The sequence below is a fragment of the Pezoporus wallicus genome, unplaced genomic scaffold (genome assembly GCF_028554395.1).
Source record: "Pezoporus wallicus isolate ANWC-B61680 ecotype Strahan unplaced genomic scaffold, APGP_CSIRO_Pwel_v1 contig_8251, whole genome shotgun sequence".
NCBI classification, from domain to species: domain Eukaryota; kingdom Metazoa; phylum Chordata; class Aves; order Psittaciformes; family Psittacidae; genus Pezoporus; species Pezoporus wallicus.
The window spans coordinates 650452-666473 of record NW_026641469.1 but is presented as its reverse complement, the minus strand read 5'-3'; the positions used below and the strand labels follow the sequence as shown (position 1 = coordinate 666473).

Here is a 16022-nt window from a genome sequence, read left to right as displayed (position 1 = left end):
TCTCCAACTCCCTGGACTGAAAGGGAGCTCTAGGAATTCAAGCTGCCTAGCCAGAATCTCCAACATGGACTTACAGCAACATGCATTGCAAAATCCTCTTGCTAACTAAATGGCAGAGACATGCTTTATTACCTCAGCCAAGGTAACCCGAGTTCTTCTGAATTCTGTAGCAAATCAAGAGATTTCAAAGGGAAAAAGGCAATCCTTAGTTCCACTAAAAGTTAGTGCTCACTCCACACAGGCTTACACCAAAGTGAAATGGTTTTCCAGTCACTCTGGTCCAGTGCTACTGTGTAAGACAGGTTTAATTGACATTCTCTTATTTCAAGCATCATGTCAGTATGAGAATTACAGCCTGCTGCTTAACTGGGCTTTTAGAAAAGCTCAGTGGTATAGCCAATAATGAACCCCCCAAGTCACGCAGGGCTTTTTGCCATGAGGAGTTAATCTACTCTCAGATGTTCACAGGTAACCTCCACTGTATCAGATGGGTAAGCAGATTTGCAACAGGATTTACTTGGCTTGAATCACATCTCAAGAGTTCTCTCAACTTGAAAAACAGTATTTTACTTTATTGGTGGCAAACGGAACTGGAGGGTCACACAATTCACCCCAAGCCTCAGTTCAGGGGCAGAAATAGAGCTGAGACCTGACAACTATGTCTGGGCTCTAGCAGCCAGACAGCACATTTGAAATAAGTAATGTTGCACATGGAAGCATCCAAGCAATTTTCAAGTATCTGGCATAAAGTCCAGGCACATTCTGGGGTAGCTGATAAGTTCAAATCTAAGTTTCAGAACTCTCACTAACTAGCTCTGATGGCATGTGACACCTACTAAGGAGCATGGCCATTGCAGCACCACTTTCTTCCAAGGAAGACATGATGATTCTCAAACATGACTTCTCAACTCAGTAAATTTGCTGCTAAAAGTGTTGCTAAGTAGACCCCACAAGTGGTAGCTACTGAACTGAGCCAGGCTGCTAGAGTGTGAGAAATGGTAAACCCCAAAATAATACAGATAAACGCAGCTCTTTTTTATGAGCGACTCTCTTTTTAGAGGCAGATGCTCTGCAACATAAGTGACGCTCTTCAAGTTATTTTCATTTCCTCCTTTACAATACCTCGAAGGAGGAAAGGGAGGATTAGCTACCACCAAGACCAACACTTCTTCAGTTCTAGCACAGTCATCTGAATGGAGATCAACATGGTTCCTACAGCACGACAGAGAAGGTTACTCTCTAGAAATACTTCAGCCTTTTCAGTTTAGCTATAATAACACAACTTAATTTAGAGATCTTTTACAGACCACACTTGTAAAAGATAGATGTGCTTTTGTGATGATCCACCCTGGTTAAGCCTGAGACAAGCCACATGCAAACACAGTCACCCATCACAATTACCTATTCCAATTCTTATCCACAAAAAAAGCCTGGGGAAATGACAAGACCCCTTTGGAGTTAACCCACCTGATACCGTAAAGGCAGCACCCAAACAGGGGGAAGGGAGGCAGAAGATAAGAACAGACCAAATTAAACAATGTTATCTAGAGAAACAAACTACCTACTGACCCAAGGAAGATGTCTGGGATGGCTAGTCAGAATAACCTCAAGTGAATGCACTTAGATTTCCCCAAGTAAGTAAACAGAAACAGGAGCTAAATAAGCAGAAATACTGGTAGGTGTCAGAGAGTCACATGTTGATTCAAGGACTTGCTTTGCAAATTTGAGGAAGAATGGCACTTTACCATATGGCAAGAATAGACATCTAAAGCATCACTGGCTTTTTGAAGCTATTTAGTGACCTGGATGAACCACATGAGTCTAACAGTTGCCTAGAAACATTCCTTGCTCATAAATTTGATTCCATGCATTAACTCTAAGCTTCTAGAGAAATATCTTTTCCAGCTCCTAAGCAAGATAATTCATCACAGAATTGCACCAGCACTTTGAGACACTGGAGACTGCAAATGACCTCAGTCTTTGGGTTGTGCCTTCAGCTACCATAAGAGGTGACACAGCACAGCTGTTTCTAAAGTATTTTAGGTTTCTGTCCTCTGCTACTGGAAAAGCTCTTCCAGAATCCCACCACTTTCCAGCTTTTTAATAGTTTCCAACCTAAAAATTTATTCTAGATGAGCTCAGTCTCATTCATTTCTCGGAAACACCTGTAATTATGTTTATAAAGTGGGCTTTAAAGCTGCAGTTGTATTACGATTGTAAACTAGCACGTTACTTTTATGCAGGTCCAAAATACAGCCTGTGTTTTTAAGCATTAAAGAAACCTAACCAAACACACTGATCCACCCAGTCAGTGGAAGGCAGGAAGCTCAGTTACAACTGCCTGCTGCCTTCACCCAATAGGAGAGCATCTAAGATGACATTTCTTCCTTTTATGCAATAAACAGCAACAGAATACCTTCTATCCCAGGAGGATGTGCCAGGCCCGGTCCCACTAGATGGCACTGCCTTACTCTACGTAGCTTTCCCTTAAACATTTCATTGGAGAGAGCTAAAAATCTTAGTTGAATCATACAAATTGTATCACAGCTTTCCCAATATATTCCCTTTAAGACAATGACCTACCAATGCCAGTGCGGAGCATGACGGACGGAGACTTGGGGGGGTAGGGAGGGAATTTGAAGCACCAACCTGGGAGGGAATGTAGTATCTGAGATTAATATTGCAACCAAGATTTGCTGCAACATAGTAGAGTCATGCTAATTCATATCAATGGTTGGCTGATCTATTGCAAATTACCAAGTATGCAAGTAAATAAATAGAAATTGTCTGAAGTAAGTGTAATGCACTTTAACAGTTTACTGACTAGTACAAAGTAAAACACTATACTGCATAACAACAGGTAAAAATAGAACTCAGTAACAGAACAGCTTTGCTCAAAGTGAAGCCTCCAAGAAATGAGGCTTTTTTACTTGGCTATGCCTTAGAAACAAAAATGAGTTTTTAATATTCATCCATACACAGAAAGGGCATGTACTTTCTGCTCCAAACGTACTGAAAACATAATTAAGACTTGCTTTCCTGTATCTTTTAAAGGTTATTCCTTTAAAAGGAATAGTTGCTAACACTCTTTGTGAGTGCTGAGTATGTTGGCACTGTTTTAAAGCAACAGCAGCATCTACGCTTAAGTCTTAACTAACCTAGAAAGTTGTTTGGCTTTATCTATACTGGTAGAGCTAGGGGTGTTAAAGTGACATACATGGGGGGGAAGAGGCAAGAAAATGATGAAAAAGTACATTAAAAGTGGTAATGTTGTGTAAACCATGTCTTTCAAGATCATAAATACATTATGTACCATAAACTTTTACGCTAGTAAAAGCCTTAAGATTAAAGGCTTAAGAGTAGGGGAAAAGATCACCCTCCCCCTTACCTCAGTAACTGAAATTGTTACCTCTTAACAACTTGTAGTGTTAACCTTCCTTCCTACACTACCTTGTACAGCTGAGCATTTTACTTACACTTCATTCAAAGCCTTAACCTTGTTTGAGTCCTGCCTGAAGCACAGAAAGAGAAGTACGAACTCAAACAAAACCCTTTTTCAAGTTCTGATTTGCTTTGCATCTACAAAGTTCCTTCTCCAAATAATTCTAAGAGGTTTCTGAATATTATCTCTCAGGGATATATTGTTTCACCGTCTACCTTGATATTGCCCAAAACTCAGGATCTTCCTTAAAAGTCAACTCCTTATCACTGACCTAGTTTAAGATGAGTCCTGCCACCATTTCATTGCTCAGAGACTATCAATTAATGCTACCAACAACATCTGGAGAACTCAGAGCTAATTATTAATCAGTAATATATCAAGCAACCACACTGTGTTGTTGTTAAGTGCCTCAACCAAGAAGGGCAGCTGCTGAACAGTTAGGAAGTTGTATGTGAGGACAAAGATGGGATTTTACTAGCAGGTTGTGGGTCACAGACACAGAAGAGCTCACCTTTTAAGTCCTTTGCTGTGTGTGTGTTCTATGCGACCAAGTACACAACTTTAGCCCACTGCACCCACAAAAAACTGAACAAATTCCTGGATATGTTATGTCTGGTTACAGGTGTATCCAACACAGTACACTTGAAATTGTATCTAACAAGTGGCCAAATTCAGCTCTGGAGTACCTTCTTTGGGAAAGGAGGAGACAGATGAGGTTCCCACTTCCGCAGAAAAAGCTGTCACAGGGTTTTTTGGGGCAGGTGTACAAGCTGTCTTAAGATGGAGCAACTCCTAAGAACTGAATTAGAACCCAAAATCTTCTGTATAGTAAAACGTCTGCTCATAGAGATCCCATTTTCAATCCTCTTCAACAAACTTCAAGCAAGTTAGTGGTCAAAACACAACTACTGCTATAAAACATTCTGCTAGCAAAGCAAAACTATCAGTGTAGATTAAAGCACCACAGTGCAGCGCAGGATGGACAAGCAGTCATGCCCGTAACCAGAGATACTCACACTCACCTTAGCAACCCCGACTCCAGTGAACCTGGCCTCCAGTAGTTCCTGCCTTCGTGGGTCCAGGCTATGCAATTCTTCCATCATTTCTGCTGCTAAGGGAGAACAACATTCAGATAATGCAATGCAAGGAAAGGAGAGGGATTTAATATTCCATGCCACTGAGGAGGCTCAAGACTGCCTGTTCTGCAGCATAACCACGTAGAAAGCATTTCTCTTGCCAGCGAAAAGCAAGGTTACTGTGCAATAATAACATGACTTTGCCACCATATTATTGTATTTAAACTGTAACCCTGCTGGAGAGCCTCCTCTCCTATCTGTTCTACCAGCCATTTCAAGATCTCCACATCCAAGAAACCAATTATGTTGCGTTTCTCCCACTGGATGCTTTATTAAAAGGAAAACATGGGACCAGAGTCTTAGGACTAAAACCTTCAGAGCTCTTCATCCATGCTGCATGACGAGGAGGGCAAAAAATAAAGCAGCGCTCTTTACCCCATCATTTATTTTTGGCCAATCCTGGAAATCCTAGAGCTTCCTGAACTCCAGATTTCACCAACAGCTCCAGTTCTTCCAAGCACAGAAAGGGATTAGAAGAAAACAAGGCTTGTTTAAAGCTTTTAGAGTAAAGCATCAGATACATTTAGTGAACCAGCTGCTTCGATACACTGCGTGTACCTGGGGTACCCCTTGGAAATCCAACACAAGAAATGCCATTATTTGAAGGGTTGTCAAAAAAAACCTTAATCAGTATAAACAGGTTAAAAATGAAGACATGTACAAATTCAAGCCTGAACCGTGAATAAAAAAATGGGCCAAATTTCAGTGTTCATTATAACTGTGAATCACATCTTCCCAACTGCACCAATCAAGTTCATTTCCAGAAATGTCTGTTCCAGTTTCATTTTCTGGACTAAGGTAAGGAAAAAAAAAACAAGGAGGAAAAAAGGAAAGAGAAGATAAAGATTTTCTGCATGGAGAGCAGAGGCGATGAGGAAAGTTCTTGAAGGGCAGCAAGTGCCCTCTAGAATAGGCAGTGTACAATTGTTCCTTTTATTAACTGTCCATTTTGTCCCTGCCGTTTCCTCCAAACCCTGCAGATCTAAGTTCTAGGGGGGCAAAGCGAATCCATCCCAGGGGGCATTTACAACTGCTCCCCCAAACCAGCAACAAGCCTCCCAAACTAATGGGACACCAAATGTGGTTATTAGAGAAACCTAATTGTACTCTGAGCTTTAAAACCCCATCAAAGCCAGCAGCCTAGTTTTCAAAACAGGAAATCTGTGCACCGAGGAAAATGACAGACAAGCCATGAACGCAAAGATGTTAAAGTACTCCTAGGTCTTTCCCCCATTACAGAAGGCAACCATCCAGGAGGGAATCACATCCCATCGCTGCGATGCCGGTCTGGGGAAGGGGCTGCCCCAAGTTCCAAAGGGTCGAGCTCCCCGTTGGGAGGCTGCCCCAATCCCCTCTCCCTGCCCTCCCCGGCTCCTCTGTTCCAGGCTCCCTTTCCCACTACGGGGAACAAGAGGCAGGCGTTAGCACACCAGCCGGTGAGTGAGCAGCCTTGCCCCGCTGCCAGCTGCTGCACCGCCTCGGCCTGCCTCCTCCTCCTCCTCCTCCCCGGCACCGCCGGCAGCACCGCCTCAACTCCCAGGCCGGGGATCCACAGGCCGTGCCCAGCCCCTTCACCTCCCCCGCCGCCCCAAGGCCCCCAGGCCGGGCCCCCCCATCGCCTCCACCCTGCTCTTACCCCCCGCCCGCCGGGCCGGGCCGCGCTGGGAGCCCTCGGGGCCTGCTCTGAGCCGTGCCCCGCTGAGGCGGCCACCCGCGGCCCAGGCCTCGCTCCCGCCGCCTCGGGGCACAGGCCTCGGGCCCTTCCGCCGTGACCCCGGCCCGGCCCCGCCGCAGCCACCGCCGGGGAGCGTTCCTCAGCCTCCGCCCCCCGCGGCCCCCGCGGCCCAGGGTCGCTGCCGGCTTCCCCCGACCCACCCACCGCCAACCCCCCCCCCGCCCCGGACCCGCCGCCCCCAGGGCGGCCTCGGGCTCGGCACCAGGGCGGGAGGCGAAGGGGGGGTCCCCGCTCTTCCCCCGCCGCCCCGGGGCTGTCTCACCTGGTGCTGCCGCCTCTACTGCTGCTCCTCTCCCCTCCTGCCCGGGTCGAGCGCTCCCCGGGCACCGCTCGGATCCCGCCGCCGCCGGGGGCAGGAGCAGGAGGAGGAGGAGGAGGAGGAGGAGGGAGGGAGGGAACCTGCTGCGGCGGCAGCAGCGGCGGCACGGGCGGGAGGGGGAGGCCAGGGGCGGCTCCGCGGCCTCTCGTGAGCCAGACGCCGCCGCCGCTGCGGGCACCCGGGCTCCACGCGGGGGAGAAGGGCGGAGGGGATGGGGGGGCTGCGGCAGCAGGAGGGGGGGGGAAGGTGGGGGCTCGCCCCACGCCGGCTCCGGGGCGGGGAAGGCAGACGGGGCGGGTATGGAGATGGGGGGTGGAAAAGGGATGGGTAGGCCGCGGATCCCCGGCCTCGCGTAAGGAACCTCGCCCGGCCGGGGTGCGCGCAGGCCGGCGGCAGCCGCAAGGCCTCGCGGCAGGACAAAGGCCCGGGGGGAGGGCTCGGCGGGCGGCGGCGGGGCCGGGGTCAGGTGGGGAGGGCGCGGGGCGGTGTGTGGGGGCTGCGGGCAGGTGCCGGGGCCGGTGCTTCCCCCCCCCCCCCCGCGGCGCTGAGGGCCCGGCCCGGCTCGATTGGTGAACACCACACACACACACACACGCACTAGTGAAAGCGCGCGGCGTCTCGCGAGATTTGCACGGCGGGGGGGCAGGTCAGCGCGGGGAGGGGGCGGGGGGGGTCAGGGCAGGTCTTGGGGGCTAAAAGGCCCGGGGGGGGGGTGTCACATAGGAGTGGGGGGGGACAGGAAGGTTGGGGGGCCAAAGAACCTGAGGGGGGGTCACATGGGCCTGGGGGGAACAGGAGCGTGGGGGGGGTTACAGGGGCTGGAGGGAGGGCAGAGAGGGTGTGCCATGGGGTCAGTGGCTCATCTGCCCCCCCCAGGGTGTCCCCATAGAGGGGAGGAAGCATTTACCCCCCCCCAGCTTTTCACCCCCTCTCCTGTCCCCATCTCCCACAGCCACCCCGCTCCCAAACCCGCCTCCATCCCACAGGGGAGGGTGCAAGGGCAGCCAGCACCACCACCCCCCTCGGGGACCCCCACAAAGCCCCCCAGGGTCCCAGGCCCGCTCTATGGGGCTGATGGTGTTTGGGTATCGCTTGAGAAGCACAGCCCTGGTGCCAGCAGCTCCCGTTGTCTGCCCTGCCTCGCATTCCAAAGGCCGGGCACCGATAGGAAAAGCCCCCCCCCCCCCATTTAAGACATGACAAACGGGGACTCGCACCGGAGCATTCCCATCCCGGTTCATTCCCAGCGCTGCGGGCAGGATGCGGAACGCCGCTGCCGGGCGGGACAACCCGCTGGGCTCGAAGGCTGAATCAGCTTTATGGAAAGCAAACAAACCCGGGAGAAGGGGGATAAACCCGGGCATTGCTGGGAAAGGAAGAGGCCAGGCCTGTCCAAGGGGAGGCAGGCGCGGATTAGCGATGGATGCGGATCCAGCCGAGGGATGTCCGGCTGTCCCTCCATCCATCACCTCTGCTCCGCCATGGAGCGAGCTAGGAGCGGGCTGGAAAGAGAGTTGAGAGGGAAAGCTGGTGGAGCATCGCGGGAACACCGCTCTCCGAGAGCGCCAGGGAGGGAAGTTGTATTTGAACGCTGTGCTCCCAGCCTGGTGATGTTAACCTGGCGTCACACCCGGCTGTGGAGCTCCCTGCCTGCTCTCACACGCTGGGCTTCCTGTGTTTTAAGCTTTTTAATGTGTGCTGTGTTTTTGGGGTGTTACTCCTGAGTTTTGTCTTTCACAGCAATATTCTACCAGCTGAACTCATCACAGCCGTTTGGGGGAGTGCTGATTGGTACCATTGCCACTAAACATTGTTCAGGGAGGTAGAAACTGCATTTGTGCCTTTCTGTTTGATGCTGGGTGGAGGGAGGAGATCTGGGAGCTCTAAAAGGGATCAAACCCCTCAGCTCTCCTGGACGCTGCCCCTAAAGCCTCCAACTTTAATAGGGGCAGCACAAGGGGAATGGCTTTAACCTGCCAGAGGGGACTGAGATGAGCTCTTAGGCAGAAGCTCTTCCCTGTGAGGGTGCTGAGGCGCTGGCACAGGGCGCCCAGAGAAGCTGTGGCTGCCCCATCCCTGGCAGTGTTCAAGGCCAGGTTGGACACAGGGGCTTGGAGCAAGCTGCTCTAGTGGAAGGGGTCCCTGCCCGTGGCAGGGGTTAGAACTGGGTGAACTTTAAGGTCCCTTCAACCCAAAGCAGGGGACTGGGTTCCCTGGAACAGCAATGGTCTCCAAGGTAAAACCAGATTTAGCAGTAGTTAAGACACAGCACACTCGGATCTTTATTTTCATGGCATTATCTCCTGCAGGAGCTAATCCCCCAGCTTCTTTTCTAAATAAGAAAAGCCAACTTACCGGAATGTGCTGGCAAGAACAAGGGAGTTTGTGAGGTTTTGGTTTTACAGGGAAAGGTTTTCTCATTCAAAGTGGTTGAAACAGGTAAAGATTTAATCATTTTGTGTAAGAAAACTTCAGATTCCATTAAAAATTCGAGTGTCAACTTTTAAGATGCTGCTTCTAAAAGCTGATCAAGCACCAAAAGTAAAACCGTTAAGGTTGGCAAAGCAAAACTGCGTTGATCTCAACTTGGTTTTCCCCATAGTATTTCAGTTTGGGAACAGTTTCAGTACATTTGACTTTGTGGCCCAGCAAGAGAAGAGAGTATTTGGACCTCCACAATTCTCATACAGGAAAACTTCTTCCAGCCCATACTTGAGTGACACACAAAAACTATTGTGGTTTTCCCCCTTTTTCGTTCACTTTGTAAGAGCCCCTGAGCTCTGGTCCTTTTAGAGGAGCTAGTTTGAGAGCTGGTGACTATATGGTTATGAGCAACACAGATCATACATGGCTGATTAAGCAGTACATCATTCATGGGGGCAAGCCAGCCCTTGTCCACCATCACCTCTGCCAGGTTCCTCCTGCTCTCCAGGTCCACCATCAGCTGGTGCTGATGCTTCCTATCACATCCCCCATGGCAGCTCTCACCTTGGGTGTCAGCAATATCCTTGGCACATCGCATTTGTATCATGCTCTCCTGAGACCCCCCTTGCAGCACTGTGTGCAGCTCTGGTGTCCTCAACATAAGGAGGACATGGAGCTGTTGGAGCAAGTCCAGAGGAGGCCACGAGCATGATCAGGGGCTGGAGCAGCTCCTGTATGGAGCCAGGCTGAGAACATTGGGGCTGTTCAGCCTGGAGAAGAGAAGCTGTGTGGAGACCTCAGAGCAGCTTCCAGTATCTGAAGGGGGGCTACAGGGATGCTGGGGAGGGACTCTTCATCAGGGACTGGAGTGATAGGACAAGTGGTGACGGGTTCAAACTGAAACAGGGGAAGTTCATGTTACATATAAGGAAGAAGTTCTCTGCTGTGAGGGTGCTGAGGCGCTGGCACAGGGTGCCCAGAGAAGCTGTGGCTGCCCCATCCCTGCAGTGTTCAAGGCCAGGCTGGACACAGGGGCTTGGAGCAAGCTGCTCTAGGGGAAGGTGTCCCTGCCCGTGGCACATGTTGGAACTGGATGAGCTTTAAGGTGCCTTCTAACACAAACCAGTCTGGGATTCTATGTTTTGAAGAGCTACTCAGCTGCCACAGCAATTCCCTTTGTCACTGAACTCCACTGGAGCTGCCCCCACAAGCTCCCCTTGGGTAGCACAAGCTTAGAAACGGAAGGGCAAACCCCTGCCTTCACACCCCAGCTCCACTGTTAACCCATGCCAGATTGGACCAGAACTTGGAAAGATTTGAGGTATTTTAACACAACATGTAACAAGCTCCCCCTATCTTGAACTTTGTGAAGATAAAACACCAGAAGCCAAGCTCCTGCTCTTTTTGATGTGTTTTTGGTGACCTGCATTTGCTTTCCAGGCTGTGAAATACTCTGAGATTTCACCAGCATTTCTGTGCTACCATGAGGTCTAGAAATGTACTGCCCTAACGTAACACATACACAAAAAGAGAGCTTGAGATTCCTCAGTGATAACAGGACACCAGGAGCTGGGGACTTGAGGAAAGCATCAAATAGATTTTGAAATCTAAAACCTGGCATCAGTCCTCTCAAATACAAACATTTTACAGCCATTCAGAGGATAAAGCCCACAATATTTCAGCTCTTAACATGTTTCTTAAGGCTTCAGCACTGCGGGGTGACCTCACCTCTAAGCATCACAGCCAGAAGATGCCAACCTTTGTCTGCAGAGTGGATTCTCTCGCACCTAAGTTGCAAGCGAAGTGGGCAACACTTGGGGCATTCAAAGGAGCTCACCCTTGTGTGGATTCTCCAGTGTCTAGTAAGCATAGTAAGCACAGCCTTTCCCTCCCCTAAGAGCATTAAAAGGGTCTTTTCCTCATTTCCATTAGACAGGGAGAAGGCTGATATCTCAGCTACTCAGAGATAACATGCCATCGCCTGACTCCTTCCTGAGGCCATTCGGAGAGCCTCCACCCTCCCACACAATGGAGTTTATCTGGGAGGTTGTTCCTGCCCCTCCCTCTGTCTACACCTTCAGGTATCCCATTAGGGAGGCTTTGATACCCAAACCCAGTAGGAACACATCCAGGTCCCTCAGCCTCCACACATGCAGCGAGCCAAGTGCAACCTCAGAGCAGTTCCCTGATCCAAAGGAGCACATGTCCTGCCTGCTGGAGGAGGCAGCCCTCATGTAGGGGTACCTGGATCTGCACAAACACCATGCCCTGGCTGAGGGAAACCAAAATTCACAGCCCTGTGATTGTGTCCACCTTCCCCAAAGCACATGGTACTGTCAAAATCCACTAGTTTTCTGCTGCACACACCTGAAATGATGTGATTCTCCTTTGTCTGCCAGCAAGTCTTTCCCTGTCCTCACTATCAGCTTCCTAGAATACAAGAGGGTATTATTCTCATCAGGATTTGACCCTGCTTCTCTTCCTCCTGCCTGAAATGAGCATAATAGCATGTTACCTTACAGGGCTTTTGAAAGGCTCAATTAAACACACTGCTCTGAGATTTGTGTAAGAGAAAAATTAAATCAACTTCCTGTTGTAAAGCTGGAGCATGCACATTTCTTCTGCAAGTATATTCAGCCTCTGTGTGACTGTTAAATACATCCCAACCTTCATAAGGCCTGTCTCAGTAGGGAAGAAGTCATTTGAAGTTAAGGAAAAGCCACGTTTAGTTTTCCATGCAACCTCAATCTACATCGACCTCTTCACATCGACCCTTAGCACTGAGTGTGGAAAGAAACACGTGGCTGTGTAAAGACTGCAGGCTGGGTATCATGCCTTGTGCTTGGTCCCATGGATGATGATATAATCTGAGGAGAGAACAACCAGTTTTCCTCTCTAAATGAGGAGAGCCACATGCAGTGCCCATGGAGAAGGGTGGCAGGGAACCTCTGCACTCGTTGCTGAAGAGCACATCACCCAGTGTTCCCCTCTACAGAGGGCCTGGGATGCAAACAGCAACTTTCCACTCCACACGAGCTGAAAAATAACATGAAGATGCAAGAGCCACAAGGATCCTTTGGACTACAAACCCTTAAACCAACCTGGAGACTGCAGTCCTGCTCACACCCCACCCCAAAATCAAGTTGGTGTTCACACGCTGTGTTGGTGCTTGCAGTGAAGACTCCTTGGGGTTATTCTATAGCAGGGAGCACAGTTTAGAGCAGCAGGGTCCAACCTCACCAGGATGTTCTTCTTTCCTGGAAACAGCTATGGACCAACAGGCTGGGAGCTCCAGACAGGTGCTGACACGTCAGACTTGGCAGTGATCTTTGCCATCAACCACAGCCAGTTCCCTCTCATCCAACTGAGCATCAAAGACTGTGTTTTCAAGAGTAAAAGCTTTCACTGGCATGACACCTCCTGCCATAGCAGACAGCCTTTGGGCACGAGGTGAAAGCAGAGGCACACATGGCTAAGATTCCCTTCCTTCTTCTCCCTGCCTGTGTTCCAGCCAAGTTGCCAGGGCTGGCTTGTGCTCTCCATAACAAAGATGGCTTATCCTATTTAGTTCAGATTAGCACTCACTGTTGCCTACACAGGTAATTTCCTGTGCTGTGTCCCACTTTCACAGCAATACAAGTTCCCATTCAGCAAGGCACTTAGCACAGGAACCTACTGCCTTCAGCAAGAGCAAAGCACAAACTCCAGAGCTTTGCTGGTGAAACACAGAGCTCACAATTCCTCTGCCTCTAGAGCACAGGGGAGTCCTCCAAAAAATTCCTTCCTTCTCCTTGCTTTTGTAGTAATTTCCATCTTGCCCTGAAAACAGACATGACAACACTGTTGGAGTCAGAATCCTATGTACACGGTACCAAAAGACATGTGCCAAGCACACCCCCTGTCAGGGTAGGTGATTAGCTACAATAGGAAAACTGATCCTGACCATGTGTCTTCTCTTCTGGATTAATCTTCCCCATTACGGCACCAAACCAAAAGTGGTGGCACTGCTGGGACTGACAAATCAGGCCTAGCTGACTGATCAGGACAAAAAAGACTGCATGACTCAGTTTCACTCCTTCTGCCTTTACAGGGACGGAAGGATGCTCCACAACCCCCTTAATAACTTAATCCTTGCAGCCATATCCCCATCCATGCCCTCACTTCCAGGCACTGGATCCTGTGCATCTCTCATTTGTGCTCAGGACAAAGTTACACTCAGTTTGGGTCTGTGATTCCTGCAGGGAATCCAGCTGGGGACCAGTCAGGGCTCATCCCAATGCCAACAACAAAAAGATGCTCTTTTGGCTTTAGTTAGGATGCGATGCCAAAAGCCACTGGCATGCATGCATGGAGGTTCTTTATTGAAAATAACCAGGTCTCATTTATCCTGGAGCTCTGCAACTAAGTCCAGAATTAGAAATGGTGGTGCCATACCCTGAGAAGGTGGAGCTGAAGTATCTGAGAGAGAAGACACGTCTGGTCTCACATACTTCTGTGAGAAGCATTTTGATGAGTACTGTTGTAACAATACAAATCACTCAGAACTGCTGCTGTTTCCCACTTCTCTGTGGGAAGATCCTGAGAAAGCTCCAATTTTCAGTGGAATTTACAATTTCTTTATGTTTGAAGTAATGGTATCAGAAATACTCCACAGCCTCTTGTCATCTTTACCTTCCTTGTTCCCTTCCTGCCTCCCAGTTTCCAACCAGGATGCTGTGTGGAGATCGATGTCAAAGGGTTCTTCGCCATTCCTTGGAGCCCCCAGCATCACGGCTGGAATGAAAAGCCTTTCCGAAGGACAGGCTTAATGCCATAATCCCTACATGAAAGGGTTATGCAAAGGGTCAGAATAGGTGATGATAAAGTTCCCTTGCAGCCAAAACAATCTACGAACCTCCAAGGAAATCCACTATCCTCTGGCAAGAGCCAGGACCAGACTTTCCAAAGTGGAACAATGTCTGGCTCCAGAATCGGAGGGGCAGTGCCTCTGAAGAGCAATGAAATCATCTCTTCTGCTTGGGAGGTTCAACAAACTACACTGGCACTGCCTGTAAGCCACAGACCACAAGACTGGAATGCTGGAAAGAAAACCAGAGCAGATATGTTCAGAATGGCATTAAAGCTAATGTTACACTGCTAAAAAGGAAGAGAAAAAAGGCACTTAACCTGCCTTTTTAATATGGTAAAAGCCAATTTGGAGATTCCCTTTGAACATGCTAGGAAGCTGTTGTGCAACCCAGCCTGCTCAGCAGGCCCAAGGTGGGAATGGCAGAAGGCGCTGCAAGTCAGGACCAAGGTACCTGAGCAGAGCTGTGTGGGAGGCAAGGCTGGAGTGGCAGGAGAGCAGCAGCTTCAGAGAGAACAGGAGCTGGCGGAGATTAATGAAGGCAGCTCAGGCAGTACCTGTCTGTAGGAGGCCTGGCTCAATTCAAGGCCATTAACTTCTTGCTTTCTGAACACCATGAACAGGACTGGAAACAAAAGTATGTCTGCCCAGCACGGGTCATGTCAAGTGAGTGCTTAAATACTCCAGCAGGACGAAGAGCATTAAGAAAGGCAAAGAGCCACTTCAATGGCTGCAGGCTCACAGGGCTGCAAGTTTTTGCATGAAGCCCAAGTCAAAACCAGGCAGGCAACTGGGATGGAGCCTTGAAAGTAGAAACAAATAAATTACTAGCCTTCATTTTCTCCCATTTGGGAGTTGAAATTTAAAGGGGAGTCCATCAACTTCAAATAAATCATGTTTATAATTAAGAACATATTTTCCTGCGCTGCTTACAAGCCTTTGGATGATTAATAAGGCATTTTTCAAATTACTTTAATTCCCACTAATTATGCTGCTTGTTTACCCCAGTCAATAATTTTCCTTCCAAGGAGATAAAGCTATCCCAGGAGGAGGTCTCCCTCCAGGGACCAAGAGGGAAAGGACCCCAGGGAACTGCAGAAGGCACCAGTAACACATGGGAGGTCTCTCACTGGAAGCGACGGAGCTGGTTACATGAGTCACGTCACGTCAAGCACTCACAAGACTCCTTTTGCTAAGCCTGAGTCTTTGTCTGGATAAGATGAAGAGCCATGAGCTCGCTCTGCTCCCAGAAGCCTTGAGCTCTGTTTTGCCTAGACCTTGCCTGAGGTACCAACCTTGCCAAGGAACCAGACTTTGTAGGTTTAGCATGAAAACACAGCAGCGATTGCACAGCTTCTGGGTTTGGTCAGGCTTGTGCCTGGCAGAAACCAAATGTGCCTATTTTGTGTCCATTTCAGACACTGGAAAGTCTCTTTAGAAAATACAGTGAAAAAGCTGAACGGGAATGCTCTTCCCAGTTATTTGATTGATTCCCTTCCAATATTACTGAAGAGCTAGATATATTAAAACGAGCAGTGGTGCATTCCTATTCCCACCCCAGCTCTGCAGCCTGCCTCTGTGGTGTGGATGGATTTGCTGGGTCACCTTTCCACAGCAAGGGCTGAAGTGTCCATACCCAGAAGCAGCACACACACTAACATGTGCAGGGTGACCCAGCAACATAGAAGTTGTGAACCTATCATGCTGCCACATGCCCAGCAGAAAGTATTGCTACAACCCCTTTAACACATCAAGGTGCTTCTGGTTTGACTCTGCAGACTCCTGCTGACTCTCCAAAGATAGCAATGGCATTTCCTCATCTTTCTACCCTTTCTCCTCTGTTTCAAGACAGCAGTTATTTCATAACCTATGTCGCTAGAGTTGACAGTTATTCTTAGGCAACTGTAAGCTACAAATACAAGTGTCCAGCTAACAAACCATACACACTCTGCAGAGCACAAACTGCTCTTCAGCCAGCGGCGCACAAACAACAGACTTTGGTACTTCATGATCTAAAACAAGGGAGCAGATACCAGCCAAGGCTTTCCCTTCCTGAGAGATGAGAATAACGCAAGAGAGCAAAGCTGCAGTTACCTAACGGTGGCCCAAATCCTTCAGAT

General features: G+C 49.2%; 1 protein-coding gene across 13 annotated transcripts in view; it reads right to left on the bottom strand.

Moving 5' to 3' along the window:
- The window catches only part of TLK2 (tousled like kinase 2), a 42687-nt gene extending 35824 nt beyond the window's left edge, over positions 1 to 6863 (bottom strand). For 3 of the 13 annotated variants that reach the window (XM_057424005.1, XM_057424007.1, XM_057424006.1), the window contains exons 1-3: positions 6576 to 6862; positions 4465 to 4553; positions 2584 to 2649 (exon numbers count right to left, since the gene is read on the bottom strand). In XM_057424005.1, coding sequence (XP_057279988.1) covers positions 2584 to 2649; positions 4465 to 4545 — 147 coding nt within the window. In that variant the 5' untranslated portion in view covers positions 4546 to 4553; positions 6576 to 6862. Of the gene's footprint in view, positions 1 to 2583; positions 2650 to 4464; positions 4554 to 6214; positions 6376 to 6575 lie in introns of those variants that run through there. The other 10 variants (XM_057423998.1, XM_057423999.1, XM_057424010.1 and 7 more) reach the window with 10 other exon arrangements.
- Between the last annotated feature and the right edge of the window lie 9159 nt (positions 6864 to 16022).